Raw genomic sequence first — 26,892 nt, 5'->3', positions numbered from 1 at the left:
GAATGGAACTAAACTTTCTCTTTTTGTTCTTTTCCCTTAGTGTATGAAATTTATTTAAATTGAACGGAAATTGAAAAGAAATAGTTTATTTAATAAATGGCATTAGCATAATTAGCTACCAAAAATACATAGTTCTCTATTAACATAAAATGTCAGATGAAATAAAGATCTAAATGTAAAAAATAAAATATGTGCACATTAGAAGTGAAACTGACAGCACTAATGCCCTGAACCTAGCCAGAACACAAATTGAGACTTGAACCCACGTGCTGGGACTAGAACCTAGCCAAAAGCCAGATTGGGACTTGAACCCACGGTTTTAAATTAGAATTATTCACTCTGCATCTGGGCTCACTGAGGTTCAGATTCTTTATGCCTCCGTGCAGAAGGAATTTAGTGAGAGACAAAGTGATAGGCAAGGGACGCTTGTGAGAGATGCGAACAGACAGGCAAAGAAGCTCTGCCCAATGCTCTGGTGGACCACAGTTGGACCACAGTTTTATCATGGGGGGAGGGAGGGTGTTTGAGAGGCCCGCCTCTTCCTTTGTAGGAGTAGTAGTACCACCTCCCTAGTATCTGGTAAGGGCCCCCTTCAAACTCTTGATCTGAATGCAGGCCTCATCCCATCCCCACCCAATGTCCTGAGGTAATTCTCCACCTCCACTTGTTAAGCAAGCTTGCCTTGTTCTGATGGCTTTCTTCAACGTAACAGTGGTTTCCCAACATGTCCCAGGTTTCCCTCTTTGTCTGTGATCCCCTGCTGGGACTTGTATAACCATCTGTGCCTACTCTATCCTTATCAGAAGTATAGGAGAACATTTGTGCCACTTTGGGGTAGAGTAAGAGGACCTTCTTAAGCAAGGTGAAAAACATAGACTCCATGAAGGAAAAAAATTGCCAAATTTGAACAAATAAAAAATAAAATTAGTGTGTGGCTAAAATCAGCAGTTACAGAGTAGGAAAAACGAAACTGTAGGCTGGAGTGTTGTGTGACACACATGCAATATATGATACCAGGTGACACATAGTATTTAGGGAGCTCCTACAAAGTTACAAGTAAAAGACCAACAGCCTAGTAGAAAAAGGGGCAAAGAATATGAATGTGTATTTCAAAGAAGATGAACTTGGGAGTTCCCCAGTGGTCTAGTGGTTAGGCCTTCACTGCTGTGGCCTCGATTCAGTCCCTGGTCTGGAAACTGAGATCCCACATGAAGCCACTGTACACTGTGGCCAAAATTGAATGAGTGAATGAATGAATGAAGAAATGAATTAATTAATGAGTAAATATTTTTTTTAAAAAAAGATGAACTTCATTGAGAAATATCATCTGAAATGTCGTGATACAACTTTTCATCCATTATATTAACAATGGAAAGGATGCTAACATTAAATACTAGTGAAGGTAGCATGGAAAGAAACTCTCCTGCATGACTGATTGGGCATATGAAATCTCCATAACTTTTTGGTAATTTGGCCATGTTGTGTATTAAAATTTACATATGAGGGTAGAAGATCAGGAGATACATACTGTTGGGTATAAGATAGGCTCAAGGATGTATTGTACAACATGAGGATGATAGCCAATATTTTGTAATAACTATAAATGGAAAGTAACCTTTAAAATTTTTTAATTAAAAAAAATTTAAATTGTACTTACTCTTAGACTCATCAGTTATACCTTTAGAAATACAGGTTCATAGTCCCTTATCCAAAACTCTTGAAGCCATTTGTGTTTCAGATTTCAGAAATTTTCAGGTTATTAAATGTAATACAGTGCATATGCTGTGTATTATTTAACATCTCCCTTAAGGTTTGGGACAGCTCTCCATAAGCAAACACATTCTTATTTATAAAGAGAACAGATGAATAATCACATCAATTTAGATTATTTTGCCACCAAATGAATCAAAGAAAAATCTGAATTTTTAGAGTTTGTCAGGTTTCAGAATTATGAATGGCAGTGGGCACCCATAAATACAGTAAAGTAAAATCATTGATGTGCAGATAGGCTGAATCATTTCTTTTTGGTCTTTTTTTTTTTTGTCTTCTTAGGGCCGCACCTGCAGCATATGAAGGTTCCCAGGCTAGGGGTCCAGTCGGAGTTATCGCTGTCGTCCTACACTGCAGCCACGGCAACTCGGTATTCAAGCTGTGTCTGCAACCTAAACCACAGCTTATGGCATCGCCAGATCCTTAACCCACTGAGCAAGGATCGGGATCGAACTTGCAAACCCATTGTTCCTAGTCGGATTCGTTTCCGCTGTACCACGATGGGAACTCCTGAATCATTTCTAATAGCAAAAAAACTGGAAGTACTCAATGTCAGTCACTAGCGAGACGGAATAAATGGTGGCACATTTGTACTCTGTGTATTAGGCAGCTGTCAAAAGAGTGAGTTAGATTTTAATGTACTGACTCAGATGATTTCTTTGTATTAATGAGAAAAGAAGTTGTAGAAGAGAAGTGAGTGGTGTAACCCCACTCAAAAACTAGGGAAGGAGGAGTTCCTATTGTGGCTTAGCAGTAATGAAACCGACTGGTATCCATGAGGATGCCTGTTCGATCCCTGGCCTCACTCAGTGCGTCAGGGATCTGACATTGCCGTGAGCTGTGGTGTAGGTCACAGATGCAGCTCGGATCTGGCGTTGCTGTGGCTGTGGCCTACATCAGCAACTGTAGCTCCAATTCAGCCCCTAGCCTGGGAACTTCCAAATGTAGCAGGTGCAGCCCTAAAAAGACCAAATAAATAAATAAATAAATAAAGGAAGGAGGTTATCTCTTCTTTATGCACATATGTGTTTTATAAGGAAAAGCTTTGGAAGAATATACGCTAAACTCTGGACACTGGTTATCTCAGGAGGATGGGATTTGGAAGGAAGTAGAAGAAACTGTTAATCTCTTTACGTGCTTTTAGAGTTTGACTTGTCAAAATGAATACATATTAGTTTGATAACCAAATAAAAGTAGGTTTTCTCTAAAAGCTGATATAGTGTTAAGTGCAGCCTCTTCAGACCATGAGGGATCCTGCTTTTCATAATTAATAATTAGCAGAAAGCAGGGGGCTAAGCCTGGAGCTAGGCTTACAGCTCTAGCCTTCAAGCAAGTCCTTCATTCATTTCCAAAGTGTGATTAATGCCCCCCGCCCAGGGAAAAAAAGCAAGTTAAACTCAGACTGTTTCTATGAAACAGAAATCTGGTCACCATGGAAATCTTTTTTTTTTTTTTTAATTGATCCACTTTGGGGAATAATAATAACTCCAAAAAGTAATGCTGATTTTTCTTTGACTTATTAAGACAAATATGGTTTCCTCTTCATGAGTGTAGGATGTGACACTCAATTTAAGCACATTTGGAATATGTTTAAAAATAGAACTAATTCCATGATACTGTCATTTTATTTTACAGTCAGGTTTTCCTAGTGCTTTGCCTTTAGTTCCTGGATTACTAAAGATTTAGATGGATTTAAAGCTAATGTCTCCAGATAGTCATTATGCTATTTATTTGGTTTTGCTAACCTAAATGTATAAAGCTATATATAGCATTTGCCTTTAACTCAGATGCAAAAAGAACCTCATACATAAATTTTAGAGTGTAGATAAATTGAGTGGATAATAAATGCTGGGAAAGGAGGAAAGATTAACACGATGACCATGACAAAGCAAGCCCAGAACTGTGATGTGTGTGAGAATTGATGGCGTATGTGTGTTTATTTTTCTCAACTATGATATCTTAGAACATTTACTTTTTCTTCCTTGTCCTTAGAAAACATGGCTTTTTTTTTTTTTTTTTTTTTGTCTTTTTGCTATTTCTTGGGCCGCTCCCACGGCATATGGAGATGCCCAGGCTAGGGGTCGAATCGGAGCTGTAGCCACCGGCCTACACCAGAGCCTCAGCAATGCAGGATCCGAGCCGTGTCTGCAACCTACACCACAGCTCACGGCAACACCGGATCGTTAACCCACTGAGCAAGGGCAGGGACCGAACCCGCAACCTCATGGTTCCTAGTCGGATTCGTTAACCACTGCGCCATGACGGGAACTCCGTGGCTTATTTTTTAAGGAGCACTTGCTCCCAAGTCATTTCTTTTTTTTCTTTTTTTTCTTTTTTTTTTTTTGGTCTTTTTGCCATTTCTTGGGCCGCTCCTGCGGCATATGGAGGTTCCCAGGCTAGGGGTCTAATAGGAGCTGTAGCCACCAGCCTACACCAGAGCCACAGCAATGCAGGATCTGCAACCTACACCACAGCTCACAGCAACGCTGGATCCTTAACCCACTGAGCAAGGGCAGGGATCGAACCCGCAACCTCATGGTTCCTAGTCAGATTAGTTAACCACTGGGCCACGACAGGAACTCCCCCAAGTCATTTCTTTAGAGGCCAGAATGAAATAAGCTGATGGATCTGTTTTAAAAACTATATATGTCCACATAATAGAGATAGGAAAGTTGGATGAATGAATGTGGTTCTTGAGCAAAGAGTAAGAGCTCTTCCTTTTTGTTGAGTTAAATGATTTACTTCAGAGAGTAGCTTGGAAGATTATGCCTGGAAATGTAGTGATTGAGGGAAAAAAATCCATTTGAAGTTAAGTGTAGGCCATGGTATGTTAGCATGGTATACTGCTGTTTAGATTAAAAGGGAAGCTAGGCAAGTGCAAGGACAAAACTAATGTTTGCTGTTCCCTCAGGAGCAGCTTTAAGGTGTATGCTATTCCTGCTCTGCTGTTAATTAGTTATGGCTGTGAAGTTGGAGAAAGAAAGGAAAAGGTATGAATACTAATAGATCAAACCCGTGGGGAATTGAGCACATTTTGTGTCTATGTGGAGTATCTTTAACTCCTATACTTTTGTTTCATACTGTTAAGTACAGTAGAATGGAAGAAATGTCAGTATTTTCTTAGAGCAGTGATATTATCAACTCCATTTCACCACTGTCCCCACTTCTGACCTTCTCTCATCTCAAGGCTCCCACCCTTTGCAAATAATCATGAACTTTGTTAAATGGCCCTCAGGATACCTGGTTTTGCAAGGGACTTCAGTGTTTCTTTGCGATCTAACACAATTAAAGGTTTTTGTCTCTGTAGATTACCAGATGTTATTTAGTGGATACATACTCTTTTGTGACACCGATATAAAAAAAAAGAAGTGTGCTCTGAAACTTTGGATTAAGTCAGACATGAGTTCTAAACACTCACAGTGGCCACTGCCATTGGCTAAATATAATACTGTGCTGTGTGACTTCATTTTAAGAAATAATTAGGATTTCTCTTTGTTAGACTAGATAAATGTTGAGTTCTTTTCCTCCTCCCAACTCTGTTATAGAACAAATGAACATGAGTTTTATGTCTTTTCTTTGCTCTGGAAAGTGAAGTCAGTCTTTTTAGGTTGTTGAGTAGTTTGGGAGAGCCCGGCTATGCCTGAATTTGTTTGAAGATAAATGTACATAGTGTTTAATATATTCATTGTCCTCCAGGCCCATTAATGCCACCCTCTATAGGGAGAAGTGAAAGTAAAAAAGGAATGCTTTCCACACACTACCCTGAGGCTGTTCTTTGACCTTTGATTTAGAATTATTAGTAATTGATATTTATTTACATTTAACTCTCTAATAAAATGTAGTAAAAGAAAAGTAGTACTGATATTGAAAGGCAGTAGATTCAAGTTGGATGTGATAGTAAACAATTTCTCTGAGCCTGGTTTGTCTATGAACTTGGGAAAAGAAAGGCCCCTTCTATTCTCACTTTTATTAACCCTGAGAAACAAGGAAGATATATCCACTTTAAGCAACTTTCTTTAGCCTTGGCACTGAGTATGTGTGCATACCTATAATAGGTGTTTTTTTAAAAAACAAACCACCCTGGAATTCCCTTGTGGTGCAGCAAGTTAAGGATCTGGCACTGTCACTGCAGCAGCTCTGATCACTGCTGTGGTGTGGGCTCAGTCCCTCGCCTGGGAATTTCCACATGTTGCAGGCATGGACAAAAAAGGAAGGAAAAAAAAAAAAAAAAAACACCAAAAAACCCAAACACACCGTTTCTTGTCCTTAGTTTCTAAAGCATCAAAAAGAATCATTTTCAAAAGAATAATTTCTTGTTACTGCTGAATTGACAGCTGTAATTATTGCAATCATCATTAAAATAATTTTTATTCACTTTAAATTTTGTGATGCTCTGATTCTCTTTGACTTACCTATATTGAATAGCTGTGAGGAAATATCTGTAGCCTGAGTGAATATAATGTAACTTCATCTTAAGGTTTAAGAACTGTAAAATTAATTTTAAAAATAAAATTTTTAAAAATATTTCACCTGGAGTTCCTGTCGGCGCAACGGAAATGAATCCGACTATGAACCATGAGGTTGCCGGTTCAATCCCTGGCCTTGCTCAGTGGGTTAAGGATCTGGCGTTGCCATGAGCTGTGGTTTAGGTTGCAGACACGGCTTGGATCTGATGTTGCTGTGGCTCTGGCGTAGGCCAGCAGCTGTAGCTCCAGTTAGACCCCTAGCCTGAGAACCTCCATATGCCTCGGGTGTGGCCCTCAAAAGACAAAAGACAAAAAAAAAATTTCACCAAATATGCATTTTCCCAAAGCCAGCCAAGCTTTATTTTAGAATCTGGGTCTGTGCACATTGGATAGCTTTTCTGCCTCACCTGTTAGCATGACAGAGCTAAAAGGTCCCTTATTTTGTAGGAGACATAGAGACTTCTGTCACCTGACTCTCCTTTGCATTCTTTTTGAATGAAGGTAAAAGTAGGAAAGGTCATCCACTTCCCACTTTGATCTCTTATCACTCAACTTAAATATTGCCTTCTGGTATCTGTTTCATCCATTTTAAGACCAGAGTGAAGTGGATTCTAGGTGGACCTTACTCTTATTTTTCTAGGAAGGGGTGTTTTAATTGGCAGACGCCTGTAATTTGACTCCTTTCCACATACATAAAGAAAAAGTGAACCTCTAAGAAGGCTAAGGGTTGGATTTTCCAAAGCAGATGAGTTTTAATGTGTTCTGATCAAGAACTGGACTTCTCAGAAACAATCCATGCTTTGTTTGCTAAACAAGTCTGCTGAACACTGTGTTCTTTTCTGGGAAGAATTTGGGGGATGGGCTGTGCAGGGCTAAGTACAAAGGAGGTGGAGAAGGAGTGAGAGAAACTTAAGATACTTATAAATCAGAATCATCCTTTAAATATGTGGTCTAGGGAAAAAGTATAAATGAAGGCCCTCTGCTACTTATCTAAATACTTAAGTTATATTTAAGCTAATGAACTGTTAAATAAAATACATCCTCTCCTCCTGTCTTGACAAATATATTTTTATAATGACCTCTAGATTCAAATTGAGAATCCTCAGACCCCTTGGATTCGCACTGGATATGGCAGCACAGAGAAAGCTGGCTCAGTGGCACGAATCTCTTCTTTTCCCATCTCCAGCTTTATCTGTGCCTCTTCCTGCAGGACTGTGAGCACACAGCCTGTGTGTCCCAGCTCTGCTCACTCCTGGGGCCTGTGAGTGCATAAGTTATGGGAGGGTGGGCGCAGGGAAGAGGCCCACACAAGCACTGAAATCAGATCTGATGTCACTTGGGCAGGGAATTCCAGGATCCTGCTTGCTTTTAGTATGGAGAGAGTGCTTCTGTAATGGAAATATAATGCAAGCCACATGAGTACTCTTAAATTTTCTGGTAGCCACATTAAAAGATGCAGGTGAAATTAATTTTAATGATGTATCTTATTTAATTGAATATATCAGTCGAAATTATGAGTTCTAAAAAAGTTTATACCCTTTTTTGTACTAAGTCTTTGACATCCAGTGTATATTTTATAGTCAATTGATTATAATTAATTACATGTCAATTTGGACTAGCCCCATTTCAGGTGCTCAGTAGCCACCTGAGTCTAGTGATGTTGTACCAGACAGTACAGCTCTAGGGGAAAGGAGTACAGCATTTGGCCTGTGCTTATTAAGAGGTTTTTTGTTTGTTTGTTTGTTTTTTGTTTTTTTTTCCTTCTTTTAGTTAAGCTTGTCAACTCCCTTTAATCATTCAGCTCGCTACTGCTTTCCTTTCTTCTTAGGTGTGGTGTGGTCCTAGTAAATTTGTTTGCATAGATGAATATATCTTTTTTCCCCCTGTTTTGACAGATACTTTAACAAAAGCCATATGCTTCCACTTTCTTTTTGTCTTGTGTTAGATAACGTCTAAGGGTTTTTCCCTTCCTAGAAGAACTTATTTTTTAAAGTTCAGTTTAATTGAATGCATATTTTAAAACAGTGGCCAGTTCTGCCAAATGAAGAAACAAATCTAGAAAGTAGGGTGCTGTTTTTGTTTGGACTAGAACAGCAGTTTTTATGTATTTCAGGATAGAGTTACTAGATTTAGAAGAAAAAAAAGCATCTGGTTAAATTTGAATTTCAGAAAAGCAAAGAATATGTTTGTATGTGTGCACGTATATATATATATATATATATATATATATGTCTATTAGCACAAATATGTCCCATGTCGCATTGGAGACATACTAAAAAATTATTTGTTGTTTGTCTGAAATACAGATTTAACTGGTTGTCCTGTATTTTATCTGGCAGCCCTATTTCAGGACTCCTTTAAACTCTCAAGAATCGAGGACTCTGGAGTTCCTGTCATGGCTCAGGGGAAACGAATCTGACTAGGAACCATGAGGTTGTGGGTTCCGTCCCTGGCCTCGATTAGTGGGTTAAGGATCCAGCATTGCTGTTGTAGGCCAGCAGCTGTAGCTCCAATTTGACCCCTCGCCTGGGAACCTCCTCCATATGCCATGGGTGTGGCCCTAAAAAGCACACACACAAGAACAATTGAGGACTCTGAGCAGTTTTTATTTCTGTGAATTAAACTATTGACATTTACTGTATTAGAAATTTAAACTAAGAAATATTTTAATATATAGTAATTCATTTAGAAAAACAACCCAATTCTTGTTAACATGTCAACACTTTTTTGTGAAAAAATATCTTCTAAAAAACAAAAAAGTAGGGAGAAGAATGTCATTGTTTTATATTTTAGCAATTCTTTTAACACCTAGCTTAATAGAATATAGTTGGATTCTCATGTCTGTTTCTGCTTCTAATCGGGTGTGCTATCACAAAGACATGTAGCATCTGGAAATCTCTACTGAACACTTGGAAAAAATAAGAGTAACAAAAGGCAAATGACAGATTGTTAAGAAAATAGATTTCACCTTGGGAATCTCCTGAAAGGATCTCAAGAACCTATTCCAGGGTCCCCCAACTATATTTGGAGAACCCCTAGGCTAGGACAAATAGCCTATGATTCAAGCTTGTGTTGGATAGATCATAGATGATCAGAATAAAGGATAAGCATTCTTTGTTTTAAGAAGGACTAATGGATCAAATGATAAAAATATAAAACAATTTTTCTTTTTCTCTTTTTAAGTTTTATTGAAGTATAGTTGATTTACAGTTTGTGATAATTTTTGTTGTACATCACGTGATTCAGTTATACGTATATACGTACCCATTTTTTTCAGATTCTTTTCCCATGTAAGTTATCACAGAATATTGGATATAGTTCCTTGTGTTATATCAAAACAAGTTTTAAAATGATAATTCAGGTTTAACAGTAGTTCTTAAATTTTTTTTATAATTATTTTTTATTTTATTTTATTTTATTTTGTCTTTTTTTTGTTATTTCTTGGGCCGCTCCCACGGCATATGGAGGTTCCCAGGCTAGGGGTCGAATCCGAGCTGTAGCCACTGGCCTACGCCAGAACCACAGCAACGCGGGATCCGAGCCGCGTCTGCGACCTGCACCACAGCTCATGGCAACGCCTGATCGTTAACCCACTGAGCAAGGGCTGGGACCAAACCCGCAACCTCATGGTTCCTAGTCGGATTCGTTAACCACTGCGCCACAACGGGAACTCCCCTTAAATTTTTTTTTTTAATTTAAAATTCTATTAGATCTATATTCTGTCATCCAGGAAAGCATCTGTCAACCTGTCAAATAGATACAGTGTTAGCTTTCTATTTAGGATAAAATGTATATGGCTATTTAGAACAAAGCTTTACAATTTTGTATTATAGAATTCAACAAAGATGTCACATGGCAGTTTTTTAAAATACTGATTAGATTGAATTGGGTTTATTTTTAAGATGTGTATGGCTATTCTGGGTATAGTGTATATTGCCTGGTATATAGGCTTGGCCAGTTTAAAAAAAATGGCATAATGCAATAACTAATCTGATTCTCATCTCAAATAGAAAATGTGTAGAGGTTGGCAGTGGGCCCACTGTAAGAATGCACAGAGGGAGTTCCCATCTTGGCGCAGTGGAAACAAATCTGACTAGGAACCATGAGGTTACAGGTTCGATCCTTGGCCTCGCTGAGTGGGTTAAGGATGCAGTGTTGCTGTGAGCTGTGGTATAGGTTGCAGACGCAGCTCAGATCTGATGTTGCTGTGGCTGTGGTGTATGCCAGCAGCTATAGCTCCTATTGGACCCATAGCCTGGGAACCTCGATATGCCGTGGGTGTGGCCCTAAAAAGCAGAAGAAGAAAAAAAGAATGCACAGAGAAGTGCCCTCGATGTTACAGATGACTTCTTGAATTGCTTTAATTGCTTGGACAACTGAGAAAATGAAAGAGCCATTAGCAAAAATAGAATAGGAGGAAGTGCTGGTCTGGGATAAAGATGGTAAGTTCAATTTTGGACTGGAAATGTTGTAGGGTAGGTCAAGAGAGGAGATGGTGTGTGATGATGGGCTCGAGAAAGTTGTCCATGCAGCAGTCACATGGTTTCCAAGGAAAACAATGTAAAGAGAGAAAAGAAACTGATAAAGAACAAGTCTGGGAGGAATATCTAACCATTGGGTAGGCAAGAGGAGATGAGGAAGGAAAAAGAGGGAAACAGGGAGAAAAGGTTTGGAGAGAACTAGGAAGAGGCGAGGTGAGGAAAATGTGGTTAGAGTGAGATGAGAAGAGCTTTTCCAGGAAGGGTGTGTGGTTAGCAGGATCATGTGTTGGACTGAGATTGACGAGTGGTCATTGGTTCTCCAGTTTGGAACACAAAACCGTTTACCTTAGAGAGAGTGGGGTTGTGATAAACTGTCAAGTATTTATTATTTCAGGTTTTGACTTGAGAGAAGTGAAGCAGAAAAGTTCTTAACTTGCCTGGGATAACAAAAATTCCAAAGAACTACATCTGTGTTCTTTTCTTTCCTCTCTGGTATCACTCACACGTGTGTTGATTAAGGTGAAGCTAAGAAATGCACTCTGGCAAACTCACCTCCTCAAATATTCCACTTTGTTTCAGAGTGATGTCTGTTTTTAAATATAATGTTTATATTTTAGGTATAACACTGGCCTTAGAGCCTGAAGATGTGCACTCCAGACCTGCTGTGTTCCCTTACCCTCTATGGGCTCCATTTTCTGCTCAGCTGAATTAGAGTTCAGCTAGATTGTCTCTAAGGCTGTACAAAAATCACGTTAATGTTTTGCCTATATGACATTTATCTTTTCTTTCCTTTTGTTTTGTTTTATTATAATAGGTTCACCAAGTTGAAGAGTCTTAACCTTTCCAATAATCATTTAGGGGACTTCCCATTAGCAGTCTGCAATATTCCAACCCTGGCCGAGCTGAATGTGTCCTGCAATGCCCTGCAAACAGTGCCAGCCGCCGTCGGAGTCATGCACAAGTAGGTACTTTGAACCCCACTGCAGAGCATCCCTCAGAAGCCCCCCAGGAGCTGCACTGGGATCGTTCTTATGTTGGTCTTATAAACCTTGGCCCCAACTATAGAGATCATGCTCTTGTGTAGAGTTCCTTTATGAGCTCCTATACTTCAGAATCTTATAAAAAATTCAGTGTCCTGGTTTAGAACTGCCCTGCAGATGAATGTGTATAAATATGAGCAGAGGGGTTACTTTCTCATTTTCTGAGTTATGTTGAATTCTAAGACTTAGAAGTTTATTTTTTATTTATTTTTTTATTTATTTTTTTTGTCTTTTTGCCATTTCTAGGGCCGCTCCTGCAGCATATGGAGGTTCCCAGGCTAGGGGTCTAATCAGAGCTGTAGCCGCCAGCCTATGCCAGAGCCACAGCAAGAAAGAATCTGAGCCGCGTCTGCAACCTACTCCACAGCTCACGGCAACACCGGATTCTTAACCCACTGAGCAAGGCCATGGATTGAACCCGCAACCTCATGGTTCCTAGTCAGATTCGATAACCACTGAGCCACAATGGGATCTCCTAGAAGCTTAATTTTTTTAATGACAATGAGAGATGGATATTTGGGCTGATTCACATTGCAGTCAGCTAGCATTTTTCCTATCTATGCCTATCCAAGCTGAGAAAATTGGTCATAATTTTCATTTTTAATAAAAGATTAAGATGCTTATCTCATCTTTTCTCTCTGGTGTGTTACTGCCTCAGGCCCTGCCCTTAGCATTTTGTGAAGGATACTGTGTTTTCTTTTTCTAGTAATATGATCTCTACTTATGGAACCCGTATGTTAATAACAAAAATGTAAAATTTACACATTTTCTTTATAATGCTTATGTTTTCTTTAATAGCTTACAGACATTTTTGTTGGATGGAAACTTTCTTCAGACTCTTCCTGCTGAGTTGGAGAACATACATCAGCTTAGTTATCTTGGTCTTTCTTTCAATGAATTCACTGACATTCCGGAGGTATTGGAGAAATTGACTGCTGTGGATAAGCTTTGTATGTCTGGAAACTGTATGGAGACTCTTAGGCTACAGGCTTTACGAAAAATGCCTCACATTAAACATGTGGACCTAAGGTAATCATTTTAAAGAAATATACCCCATTTGAGTGGCTGGCTTATATTTGGGGGGTAGGTTATAGCCCTTTTGGTGGCATTCTTCTGTCAAGGCAAGCAGGCTAGTTAGTTGCCATCAGGGCCCACTTTTCTGTTTTTGCCCAGAGGGAAGAATAATGATTAATAGTAGGGTCTGCTCATACCTGAAACTTGTTTAAAATTTTTTTCTTAGTGGAGAGTGACCATTATCTTGAAGGTCTTGGCTGGTTTTGCAAATTTGAGCTCAGTTTTAATTAGCATGAATCAATAGGGCTATTGAGTCAGGGAGAGCTGTTTATGGTGGATGAAAACCTTATCATTGAAAGCAAAGTGGCTATTTTTCTTAGTCTTCCTTTTCTCCCATCTAAGTACTAACCAGGCCCAGCTCTGCTTAGCCTCTGAAATCAGACAAGATCAGGTGCGTTCAGGGTGGTATGGCCTAGACTTCGTCCTCCTTTTCTGTGGCTTGAGGCAATTGACATCACAGAGCATCTCTCTTAATTCTTTTTGATTTCCTTGGCTTCCTTAATTTAATATAATGTATTCATTAAATTTATTATTTAACTTATTTTAATTTTCTTTCTCTGTCCAGATGGCTCTGCCCTTAGTTTACTTGTTCTTTACAAAAATATATAAAACTCATAATCTCTTGTTAGGACCAACTTTGGCTGTAACCTCCTATCCCTTGCAAGATCAGGGAGCCTGCATTGTGAATGCTGATCACACTAAACTCCAACTGAGAACCACTGACGCAATCCTTGCTACATCACAGATGCCTAGTAATCATCCCTTAGTGTGTAAAGTCCAGTTTGCTTTCTAATGCACAAAGAACCGGTACACGAGGAGGAAGCCAGCCAGAATTTCTCTTTGTTAAGGAAAAAACAAGAACCTATCATGGGCTTGAGTTCCTGCAAAGCCATATATTGTGCTTAAGCCTTAATATTGCCCGTTTTGATACCTTTTCAACCAAACTGACTTCTTCATTACTCAGGGAGTGATGACCCCGTTAAATGTTGGATGAGATATTTCACTTCTCTGTGCAGCTATGTTCTCACCTCTAAATTAGAGTTCATAACAGAGCCTAATTTGTAGAGTTCTGTAAGGAATAAATGCCTCCCACCCCCAGTGAGTGTTACATATTGTTATTATTACCAAATGAGAACTCTCATCTACTCATGGACCCTGCTCAGCTGCCATTCTTGGCATCTTTTCATCTCCTCATTTGGTGGTTCTTTCCTTACTTTACTACCTGCTTTCCTCTCTGGTGATAACTCCAGACCCTCACTCGGGCCTGTCAAATTTTGTCAGTATAAAGTAGCATCACCTTTTGCTTCCTTTTCATCTCCATTCTTGTGGTTTGGCCCAGGGAACCCATTCATTCCAGTCCCACAGAGAATTGATTGGCTTTAGCTTTCCTCACTCTAAAGGAATCAAGCCTTTTGCACCTGGGGAAGTGTTAGCAGTTTGCAGACCTAGAACTCTTAGTTCAGAGTCTATTAGTGCTTTGAAAACTTTTGGGAATGTCACAGGAAAGGGAACTGAACACTTTGTCTTGTTAACTTTCTAAATTGTTATTATTATTTGCCTTTGAGTCACCTGGGTTTAGAAAAACCTTCATATTCAAGAATTTGAGCCCTTTTTAAATTCAGCCTCTCAGAGGTACAATGATGGTTGTATTGACCTCAGGTAACAAGCAGGAGAGGACCTATGAATTACTTGCTTCATATAAGAAGGCATCATTTTTCTTGATATGAATTAGATTGCAAACAAGATCAATCTAATAGGTTTGGGAATAACTGTTCTTATTAAGAGCTTTGTAAATTCTTGACATTTCTAGTTCTAATTGGATCCTTTTAGATGAGATCAGTTACAGGATATTTAAATACTAGAATAGGCTTTTGCACACTGTAGATGTTGAATGTCAAGCCTCCCTCTAGACCACTGAACTGAGGGGATAGAAATCTGGTCAGATTTGCTTATAATTCTGCCTAATATTTTAAATTGAAGCTAGTGAAATGATTTAAGGGGAATTTCACTTGGTTTCTATAAGCAGAGGGCTGATTTTATTGATTGACTTTTTAATCAGTCCTTCAGATGGAAATATTACATCAGGTTAATAATAATAATTCCTCTTCCTCTTCTGTGTGCAAAGTATGGATGTGACCCACGTCTTTCTCCTTGGTCGCTTCTCTTTGTTTTCTGCCTTGATGGCTGTTGTTTGTACTCAGGACTTTATCATTTACCTTTTATCTCCATGTTAAATATTACTCAATCTTTCTCTAATCCTTATTTCTCTTCTTGTAATTAATTCCACTTCAGCTGCCAGCAGGATAATTTTACCGTACTTTCTCTTCTTGACACACTCATCCAGATTGCACGTGGAGCAGAGTTTAATTTCCTCTTTATTCAACCAGTTCTTTCCCCTGGATTCCTGTGTTTGCTGATATCAACACTACTTCATTGGTTATCCAGCCACAAACTTTTTGACCCCATATCTAGTCTGCCACCAGATTCATCAGTTCTTCTTTCACACTAGTTTTACTTTTTTGTCCCTTCGTTTTTCTTTTCATTGCTGCTATTGTCTCCTAGCTGAGCTGTCTGCTTCCATTGTACAGCCTGTAATGGCAAGCACAGTCTTGCTTAGAGCCTTCAGGTCTCCAGTTCAAGACATTCAAGCTCTCGTATCTGGTTTCAGCACACCAGCCTGTGAGTCTCTTGAGGATCAGGCTCTAGCTCAGAGCTGCTCAGAGTGTGGTCCCCCAACCTATGCTAGCAAGCCAACTGCTTGCACCTTTTCTACAACAAGATATGTATAGAAGTGAATATCCTAGAAACATATAATGACTTGACTTTGCCACACTATCCAAGTAGACTCCTTTAAGCAGACTCACCTTATTGTACACGAAATAGACTGGTGTGGGAGGTGGCAAACTGGCAAAGATGAGCCATTTGTGTGGGGAGCTGTGTCCTGGTGTGTGCATATGACTGCACCTCAGTCTGTGATGGATTAGAAGTTTAGAAAATAGGTCCTTCATCCTAGATTGAGAAGCACTGCTTGAGAAGCACTGTTCTTATTTATCCTGGAGTCCCCAGTGCTACTGCTCTGTAGGCACAGTACTTGGTGAATATTAATTGACTAATCCACCTTTGTAGTCATACTCTCACTCCTCTCATGTACCCTGTGCTTCTGCGGGACTCCTATGCTCATGCCTGAAACTCACCCTGTGGCTCCTCTCTCCAGTCCAGATGCCATTCTGCTCTTCCTCATGGGCTGCTTTCTTCTCCCAGTTACATCTGTTGACTTCTGCCTGCCCTTAGGATTCACATGAGATGCTGCTGCTTTTATAGCGTCTTTATAAAATACAGAGGATGGAAATCCTCTGTATTTTATACATCATTTATGACATGTATCACATACTTGTATCTTTATACTTCCTATTTTGGAGCATATATGATTTTCCTTACTAAACTACTAAATCTGTTGACAGACACCTTTTTTATTCATGTCTCATTGACACAAAGCCATAGGTCATCGTCGTCATCATCACCACTGCGGCCTTTTCTCGTTTGCAAATCACCAACACCTACATCATTTCATATTCTCAGCTGCCTCGTAGGACACAGAAGGTGTCATCCCCATTTTGCAGGTTAGAATTAGACTTAATGGAGACTTGAGTGACTTGCTTAAGGTCATATATGCAGTGTTGAGTGGCAGAGTGGAGCTAGACCATTTTCACACTGTCTGCTTGCACATTAGTGCTTGGGAGTGTTTATGAAATAAACAAAATGCCTGTGTTAGAGGAGGTTATTGGAAGGAAATTTTCACTACCTTTTTCCTCTTTTAAAGTTCATCCTAAATAGTTGTATTATTATGTGAGCCTGAAAACTTTTGGTTTTTGCATCCTGGTAAGACCTGGCAATTTAAAGTGAAAAATGGGAATAACCTCCCTTTCATTATAGATATTCTTCCATTTCCTCATTAAACCAGCCCTTTAATTATGTTAGTGTTAATACAATTGGGAAAGTGATAGTGCCACATGAAGATAATTTAAAGTGTAGATTAGGGAGAATATGGAACATTTTTTCAATTCCTGTAGCTTCTTATATCCAAAATGAGATTTGTTTTTCTTTTTGTTTTTGTTCTGTGTACATATTCTAGTAATCTAGTGAGCATTTGGAAATAGGCAAATTGCTGGGTTGAGGCCAGTTTTTTAATCTTACAACCTAGAATAGAAAAGAGAAGGAGGAAAAAAAAATTCTCCTTGGGGACATTTGAAGAGGCCATATGCTGTTCTTACAGGTTGACAAATCCTGGCTTGTTGCCATCTTGTCACTCACCCTTGTATTTCAGTGGCTTTATGATACTGCTATTAAAAACTTAGTTACATCATTTTATTTTATTTTTTCAAAGGACAGAACATCACTGCAGAGAACACTTGGCTTTTTCTAAGCTCTAGCCTTCGTAGTAATACTCTTCTAACCAAATGTATGATCTCAGCACTCTGTTGGCTTTGTAATGAGAAGTAGAAGCTTCTTGTTTGTTTGTTTGTAAAGGATTTGGACATAGCATAGCAAACATGGAGTTGAGATTTTCATCTCTTTCTCCATTTTGAAGCTAGAGGTGTTTTCATTATATTGATTCCTAGTCCCCATTACTACTTACTGTCTTGGCAGCTCATTCATGGCAACGTCAGTCTTTTTGCTAACTAGTTCTCATGACTGAGACTGTCAGTGTTTCCCTGTGCCCTGCTCTACTCTGAACTTGTTGATCCTCATTGTTGTCCTTTGTTTTAGAATTTCTTAGTGAATCCTACATGCAAAATTTCAGTGGTTTCTGCACTTTGCTCTTTCAACTAGTATTAATAGATGGAGATAGTTTGGGAATTAATCCTTGGTCCCCCAGCTGAAAATTCAGATATATTTGCACACGTATCTGGTGCATATGTGGCTCCCGTTCAGTTTTTTCCCAAAGTTTTTCTGTCCTTTACCACTGCGTATTGACCTGCTAACTTACCCTCTCTTCCTTCCTCAAATATTCAGTGTGCTTGTAGTGTGCTTAGTGGGTTATTCTGACTTTTGTGTCTTGTGTTCTTTCAACCACATTCTTTGAAAATAAATGATTAAATGATTTTTTTCTTTTTACTCTTGAAATGAACTAAAGTAAAATCAGTATGCATGTTTCTCTTCTAGCCTTAATAGTCTAAATTGTGTTTCAGAATATATTGTCAAGGTTAAGATCTCATGGATTTGTAGCTAGAAATAGCTAGAGAATCTGGCCAGTTAAAGAAGCCAGATACAGAGATTAAAGAATTCATGGAGGACTGTGATTATAATGAGACTTGAGTCCTTCTCGTTAGTCACCATATTAGGGTGTGGTTATTTATTTATAGCTTTGCAGTGAATTATAGTTTCTATTTGTGTCCTTTTCCTCTCAAGACTGAACCTAATTAGGAAGCTAATAGCAGATGAAGTGGACTTTCTCCCTCATGTCACTCAGCTTGATTTGCGTGACAATAAGCTTGGTGATCTGGATGCTATGGTTTTCAACAATATTGAAGTTTTACACTGTGAAAGGAATCAACTGGTGACATTAAACATCTGTGGCTATTTCCTAAAAGCACTCTATGCCTCTTCTAATGGTATGTAACACAGATCACAACAAAGTTTCTCTTTTGATTCCAAGAATTTACTCAGTGCCATCATCTCTGCCTCACTTTGATTTTGCTTTCCTCATTTAGTAAAAGTGTCAAATTTTGCTACATAAAAATCATCACAGAAGAATGTTGGTTTGGTATTTAAAGAAATCAAAAAGATGATTTTATAGTTCCTATCTTGTTTTTCTCGTATTGTGATATTTAGTTAGGTTATTCCCACCTGTGATTTTGCTCTTCTGCTTCAAGGACAGAGCAGGGCGGAGGGAGGTGAACTATTGGGCCACCTTGTTAAGATAGTAAATCTGGAGAGTGAAAGTGAAAGGGAGGTCTGTTAGGGACTTCATTCAGGTCTCAGATTTCACACTCCAGCAGCAACTGAACTCACCTTAAAAGAAACCTAAATTATATACCCACAGAGACATCACAGAGCAAGTCTTACTCATTTAATAAGATCTTCCTGAAGTTCCCATTGTGGCTCAGTGGGTTAAGAACCTAACTAGTATCCTTGAGGATATGGGTTCAATCCCTGGCCTAATTAAGTGGGTTAAAGATCCAGCATTGCCGTGAGCTGTGGTGTAGGTCACAGACACTGCTTAGATCCTGTGTGGTGGTGGCTGTGGCATAGGCCGGCAGCTGTAGCTCTGATTCAACCCCTAGCCTGGGAACTTCCATATGCCGCAGGCTTGGCCCTTTTAAAAAAATCTCCTTCTTAGAATTTGAAAATCATGGCAGTTCTAAAAAGGGAAGAGTAAAAAAAAAAAAAAAAAAAAAAATGAACTACTATCAAGTAAAATAAAATAAGTAAATAATTATTTTATTTAAGACTTCAGTTCCCTCCCATCAGACAACTGAATGGAAACAGGTATTTACTACCACAAGCTGAGCAAATGTTTATCAAGCCTTCGTTTTATATATAGTGCAAGAATTCTAAAGGATAGATTTGTTTTTTGTTTTTTGTTTTTTTTTAATGAGTTTACTGTCTTCTCCCTGGAGAAACAAACCAAACCGCAGATAGCTCCAGGTCACAGAGGGTTATAGGATTTGGATAGCCAGGAGGCATGAGGTGGGTGTTGAAGAGGAACATATCTGAATGTGGTTTGGTGGGCAGATGGTAGAAGATGAGGAATTCTGAACTCATAGGTGCCTACTGGAAAGTGGTAAGAAGTACTTCCAAGAAGCATGGCTTGGAGTCAGATGATAAAGGTCTGAAGCTAGTCCAGTCAGTTACAGAGAACCAGTGGAGATTCTTTTTTTTTTTTGTCTTTTTGTCTTTTTGCTATTTCTTTGGGCCGCTCCCGTGGCATATGGAGGTTCCCAGGCTAGGGGACGAATTGGAGCTGTAGCCCCTGGCCTACGCCAGAGCCACAGCAACAAGGGATCCGAGCCGCATCTGCAACCTACACCAAAGCTCACAGCAACACCGGATAGTTAACCCACCGAGCAAGGGCAGGGACCAAACCCGCAACTTCGTGGGTCCTAGTCGGATTCGTTAACCACTGCGCCACGACGGGAACTCCACCAGTGGAGATTCCTATGTGGAGGAAGCATGTGATGGAAATGATGGTTTAAGAATGTTAACATGAAAGTAGCGTGCAGAGTGCATTCATGGGAGACGAGTGGACTAATCCCCTCTTCCACTAACCCAGATTAATGAAGTGCTTTCCATGTGCACTTGTAGGAATTTGCAGTCAGGACTACAGATGTTGATTTAAGACTCTCCTCAGGGGTAGTACCTGAAACCATGGAAGTAAGGAAACTAGAAAAGAGAAGCGATCTGCCACCAAAAGTAGACTTCCCGAACCCTCACAGTTAGCTGGGGCCAGAGTAGGCAACCAGATAGAAGCTGGACCTGTGAAACACTTGCTAAGTATTTAGAGAAGCAGAAAGACATCTTCAAACTACTATCTCTGAGAAATAAAGCCCTAGGTGGGCAGTGGTATCACGTTTCATGCATTTTGAGGAAGGACTTTCAGATTTGTGACCCTCAGGAGTGCTGTGCCAAGAGTGAAAAAGGTAAAAGCCAGGATACATTTGGTTTTATGGAAGGAACTCTGAATGTTTGGGGGGGGGGGGGAAAGGCCACAGTATTCATATAGTTAATCTTGCAGATCAAACTTAGCATACATAACAAGAGGAGTGCCACAGTAAGTGGATGGGAAGGAGGTAGGAAAGTAGAATGAGTGATTTATTCAGTCTCTGAATAAGGTCTTGTGATTAAATTAGAAGTTCTCTGTACTTTTCCTGTAGTTTCAATGTTGAACAAATGGATGTATTGTACTTCCTAACCTAAACAAACAATAGACAATAAACCACAGTAATGATATTCTACGTATAAAAAGAGTCTCTGTGTCACTTGAATGGTAATTTTTTTTCTGCCTCCTAGAGCTTGTCCAACTCGATGTTTACCCAGTTCCGAATTATCTATCCTATATGGATGTTTCAAGGTAAGAAGCCAAATTCTAGGGCACTCAAAGGTCTGCTTGAAAATTATTTAGATGCTTCTGTCTGTACTTAGGCATAAGGACTTTTTATGTATCTTGAAATATATAAATTAAACTCAATAGTGTTTACTTATCCTCTGAAAATGTATGTAAATATCTGTCAGTTAAAATATGTACTACATTTGTATACTCTAGTTTTACACCGGAAGAATCAAGGAGTTGAAGTGGACACACCAATTTGAATGCCAGGCTTGTGCTTGGAAAGAGTAGTCAGTTGAGGGTCATTTAGCTGGAAGGTCCAGTATTTCTTTCATTATATTAACTATATCTTCGTATCTTTCCATGAAATGATGTTAATTTCATTAGAAATATATATTGTGCTGTATTTCTTTGATTTTTGCCCCTTTTTGCACATATTCCTCCTTGTCAAGAACCCTTAAGAAGTGGTGGCCAAGACTGCCAAAAGTAGGACTTCCTTACAGCCCTCCCACTGTTCTCAGCTCTTGTGCCAGTAGCCTGACCATCTCACCTTTTATACAGATTCATTATTGCTGTGTGTCATATTTACTCTGGTACCCACAAATATGATAGTAGACTTTTTCCTGAAGGCCCAAAGCATGTATTTGCACAAATTTGACATTAATCTCAATACAGTAAATTGAAACTTACTTTTAATATAATTCCAGAGGTAATAACCCAGACTTTTCTGAACAACCTCATTCATGGGAATATGTGACTCTTTCAGCATAACAATTGTTAACTCAATTCAGTAAAATCTAATACAATTGCTTCATAATTTGTCAGGTGCAAAGTTTGCCTTTAGTCATAAAAGTGCACAAAACTAGATATTTTAGTAATATTCTCAATTATAATTATGTTAAGTATGTGAAGTAAGAATTATTACAATTAAAATTTTATTAGGAATTTATCTGAGTAGTGCTACATACATTTCCTACTAAATTCATATTAGATGGTTTTGTTTAACGAACTTCAAGTCAAATACTACCTGATTAAGTTCTTTTTTTTTTTTTTCTTCTGTAAGCCTTGGATTTTGTTATCTTCAGCACTTAAATACGAGTTACAGGAGTAAGGTTTGCATACATGGGTGCATACAAATATCTTGGACAGATTTATTCCAAGAATTAGCCATAGATCGAATCTATTTTTCTTGTATTTCCAGGATGTAATTGTTAAATGTTTCCATTGAAGCCCCTAAGTGAGACTGAATTGGAAGCTCATGTTGTGCTTGTTCCTGAATTCTGCACTTAAATGCTATTTATCTTTTTTTGTAACTCTCATGTCCAAAAATCTTCACTATGACATGCTCTGCCTCATCCACCTTCCAAACTGTAGGACTTTCTCTTAGAAAAACCTCAGCTTCCCCTCGCATAGCCCTGGGTATTTCCTCTCCTCATGTGTGAGTATTTTTATTACCCAAAGGAACTGAGCTGTCACTCCTTGTAGTATCACTAGGTTCTTGGAGCTCCTCAAGTTCAAAGTTCCAGGTTATTTTATCGCTTAGAGAAGTTTTATTGCTATATATTGAGGCTTATACTGAGGGGTAACTTTCATGCTCCTATCTTGTTGAGATGTTTCAGGGTTAATTACTCTAAAATAAAGTAATTGCATTAATCTGCAGAGCTTCAAAGCCAGAACCGTGTATACCTATATAATCACTGAAGAGAAAATAATGCCTTTTCTATACTTTAATTGAAAAGTTGATACAATAGCAAAAACTTTTACTGTAATATAATCCTTGTTCCACTTATCATGCATTTCACAGACTTGTTTATCTGTTTTTAAAGAATTGTAGGCATGGCATACATATCATTTTAGACTTTTTTGTGCCTGGTCATTTCACATATTTTAAAAAGAAGGTAAAAAGCTAATCATCTGTGACTAAGGAGACATTCAATGTAGTAGATTTACCTAAGAAGTAGTTAATTCACTTAATAATTAAAGTTGCCATTAGTTTAGTTTGTTTCTGGGAATTATAATTACTATCTAATGCCTGAGTAAATATTTTCAAGTAATTGAATAGGTCAGTATATCTTTTCACTGCTGCCATTTTTTTCCATTTGTCCATGCTCTGCTCTCAGGATACCTTCTGGAGTTGGGAAAATTTTTTCATGTTAAGGGTAAAATGCAAATTGGAAAATAAAACTATTTTATATCATTTGATTATTTGACTGGAAGTATATATATGTATATGTGTATTTGCTTGTTTTCTGAGAAGACATCTTTTCCCTAAACTTACATGGGTTTATAGACATTTCAGCATAGTAATTCTGGGTACTAGCCCTTTTTTTTAGACTTTAGATCTAATGCAAATGATGCGACCGTGTCATTTCCTGCTTTTTCTTTATTTCTTACTCCTTATCATATTCCTCTTGCTTCACATATCCTTCTGATTTATAATCATTTGAAGCTTTATTCTATGACATTATTTTGACTTTTGAACCATATTTTAGGCCAAATTCCAATCAAAGAAAAAAAATTTATATTCTTACACCTAGGAACCGCTTAGAAAACGTGCCTGAATGGGTATGTGAAGGCCGAAAGCTAGAAGTTTTGGATATTGGCCATAATCAAATATGTGAGCTTCCTGCAAGGTGAGTATTACAAATTCAGTTAGAGAATCTCAAATTAGATGAGCAGTTGAAAAAATGGCTGATTTGGTGTTTAACTTGTTATTGTGAACCCTGAAAGAATTTATTTTAAAACCTTAGTATCTTTTCCCTCTTGTGGTGTCTTCAAGTCAAACACTCCGTCATGCAGTGATGAGTGGAATTAGGCTTTGACTCTCAGCCAGATCTTGCAGAGCTGTGCGGGAGTTGATGTTTGGTGGAAATTTTCAAATAAGCCAAAAGAAATGTTCGGAGATGTGACAAACAATGTGATTGATTGGTTCACCTCTGTAATCTTAATTCTTTCAGAATCTTCAATTCTGTCCCTTGACTTAACATGTCTGCCTTACCCACAAATAATTTTTGGTTTTCTCCGACATAATTTTGAAAAGAAAAAAAAAAGAAAGATTATTAGATTATTAAGCCGGAAAAAGCAAACTAGATTCTGGTTTTCTTGGCATGAAATTTGTGAGGTAGAAGGTTAAAGAACTTCTCTTTGCTTCTTTTCTCTCTCTTAATATGTTGTTATTTTTATTTCATAATTTTCACCTTAATGTCAAGATTTATGAAACAGCCACATGAGGATGTCTAGTGTCAATAGATACAGAGAAGTATCTTCAAGTTTCCTGATTGTGGCATAAATGTTTTTGGACTGTGAGTGACTAGCCATGCAGTTAATAGCCAAAGGAATAGTCTATCCCACCGCTGTCCTGTAGAACTTTCTGTGGCGATTGAAACGGTCTGTGTTGGTGCTGTCCGCTGTGCTCTCCACCAGCCATATTTGACTGTTGAGCACATGAAATGTGGACAGTGTGACTGAGGAACTCAGTTTTAAATTTTATTTAACATTAATTAATTTACATTTAAATAATCATTTATGCCTAGCAGCTGCCTCAACCCAGACCTGTATATTTCCACTATTCTTCGTTAATCACCGAACAGAGAAAGTCATTCGTTTTTAACTGTATATAGTCAAAAGTGTCGATGAACAAATTGTAGAAATATATGACTGTTTTGGAGTAAACATTTACTTCAGGTGCGTGATCCTTAAAAGTTTATGATCATGTTCCTCTGTTCTCTAGTAACAGTCAGGGATCATGAAATACACATGCTTGGTAAGCCTAGTAAATGGGTCAGATTTCAGCTCTGCTGTATGATGGACACTAGCCATTAGTCAAGGAGCTATTGAATACTTAAAGTGTGACTATTCCTAATTGAAAAGTGCTAAAGTATAAAATCTACACTGGATGCAAAATATCTCAATAATTTTGGATATTAATTACATATTAAATAATATTTTGAATATATTGGTCAAATAAAAAGTACTATAAGAATTAATTCAGGGAGTTCCCGTCATGGTTCAGTGGTAACAAACCCAACTAGCATCCATGAGGATGCAGGTTCGATCACTGGCCCCGCTCTGTTGATTAGGGATCCATTGTTGCCGTGAACTGTGGTATAGGTCACAGATGAGGCCTGGATCTGGCATTGTTGTGTCCGTGGTATAGGCCAGCAGCTGCAGCTCTGATTAGACCCCTAGCCTGGGAACTTCCACATACCACAGGTGCAGCCCTCAAAAGAAAAAGAAAAAATTAATTCACCTATTTCTTTTCAGTTTTTAAATGTAGTTACTAAAATTTTTTAAATTACTTATGTGGTTTGCATGATATTTCTGTTGGATAACACTGTGTTAGAGTACAGCTTTCATAGAGAAATCCGAGTTACATTTTCAATCCCTGGAAAACTCAATTAATTTTACTTTGTTCCACAGCCATATGTTATACCTGTAAATTCAATCCATTTGAAAATGCTTCTTGCTTTAGAGTTTTATGTCGAGTGAGCATTTAGGTGATCCAGTACGGCCCATTACCATTATCAAAAAGACTTTGGCAGTGTGCCCTGTGGACAGCATTTTGTGTGTGTGTGTGTGAGAGACAGAGAAGGGGAGGGATGGAGGGGGAAAGAGAGAGAGAGAGAAGAGACCCTTTTAGAAGACAAACAGCAAAAATGAAAACAGGCGACCACTAAGGGGGAAAAAATTTGTTGAAAAGAACCTTTTACTGTAATCTTTCTGTTTGTCTCTTCCTCACTCTGACCTCCTCAATTTAACAGACATGAGCATGTCAGCTCCTAAGGCCTCTGTGTCACTGTAGGCTACAACAAAGATATTGTATAAATAAATCAACAAATAAATACAACTGATATTTTATCCAGTTTTCCCCAGAGTTAATTAATCTTTGATTTGCTCTGCATTAGTACAGGCTTTGGGGGATCTAAACAAATGCTTATTCAAAGCAAATCCAAATGCTTTATTGTCACATTTTAAAGTGTTTGTTTTTGTGTGTGTTTTTTACACGAGACAAAAACAATACTGTTGTTTTCTTATTTATAGTGTTGTTTAGTTGCAGCCCTATCATTGATTTAATATCCAGACCAAGACAGTGGTTCATTAGAAGTTGATTTAACATTCAAGCTTTGTCTGAGTGATATGTGTGAAGTGTTTGACAAAACAAAAAGTAACATTTAGAAGTGGAAATGTATTGAAAGGAAAAAGAAGCTACTTGTAATTATTTTAATGCTTAGTATCCAGAAGAATTGACTAAATCCAGTCATAGCATTTAATACTCAACCTATAGTTATCAAATCTGCTTTCCTATATGGAAAAATGAAGGTGTAGATTTTGTTACCTGTCTTTCAGTTATACATTTATTTAAGGGTAAAGTGTGTGTGTGTGTATATAATAAATAATCCAATTCTACTCTCTGGGATTTCTAAATTGTACCCCAGACCCAGCAAGACAGTAAAATTGGTGGACCAAGTCCCAAATTATTGGGTTGAAGTGAGCTTACAGAGACTGTCCCCTGTGATAATTGTGACTGAATGACAATCCTGAACAATCTGTCTTTTCATACTGATATCTAAATCTGCAAGTCAGGCATGTCAGGTATCTTTAATGGTGGTCCATGGTGTCACAGCATCGAGATAAGTTGCTAGTGTCTTTGTGAGCAAAGGATCTAGTTTTGATACTTAAAGTGAGTAAAGTTAAGGCTGTAATGTAGAGTGATTTTTAACTATTTCGGACATCAGTAAGTAAAGTCAGAATGATGCAAAACAGGAGTTAGTGAGAAAGCCTCCTCATTGACGCAGTGTAAATAAATTCACATTCCAGAGTGATCCAGATGCAAATTATAATTTCACTTTCCCACACTCCCCAGATTTCTGTTTTTAACCCAGGACCTGCTTTTCCTCACCACTGTTGAGGCCTCAAGTGATCATAAAGCAGATTTACATTAGATTAACGCATATTAATCATTTATTGCAGTTTTGATAACCCGTAGAAGAAACACAGTCAATGCTTCCCAGCAG

General features: G+C 38.4%; 1 protein-coding gene across 7 annotated transcripts in view; it reads left to right on the top strand.

The window, feature by feature from the left end:
• PHLPP1 (PH domain and leucine rich repeat protein phosphatase 1) overlaps window positions 1-26,892 on the top strand; it is a 219,298-nt gene that overhangs the window by 140,938 nt on the left and 51,468 nt on the right. For all 7 annotated transcript variants that reach the window (XM_084977066.1, XM_084977036.1, XM_084977042.1 and 4 more), the window contains 5 exons: window positions 11,532-11,678; window positions 12,556-12,786; window positions 18,241-18,443; window positions 20,842-20,902; window positions 23,416-23,511. In XM_084977066.1, the coding sequence (XP_084833192.1) occupies window positions 11,532-11,678; window positions 12,556-12,786; window positions 18,241-18,443; window positions 20,842-20,902; window positions 23,416-23,511 (738 nt within the window). The remainder of the gene's footprint in view (window positions 1-11,531; window positions 11,679-12,555; window positions 12,787-18,240; window positions 18,444-20,841; window positions 20,903-23,415; window positions 23,512-26,892) is intronic.

The sequence above is a fragment of the Sus scrofa genome, chromosome 1, assembly GCF_054392235.1.
Source record: "Sus scrofa isolate SSC_HxYL_T2T_F1_AM1 chromosome 1, Sscrofa_HxYL_maternal_Yorkshire_Landrace_v2.0, whole genome shotgun sequence".
Classification (NCBI taxonomy): domain Eukaryota; kingdom Metazoa; phylum Chordata; class Mammalia; order Artiodactyla; family Suidae; genus Sus; species Sus scrofa.
The sequence above is the reverse complement of the archived record's forward strand: the minus strand, read 5'-3'. Positions and strand labels throughout refer to the sequence as shown.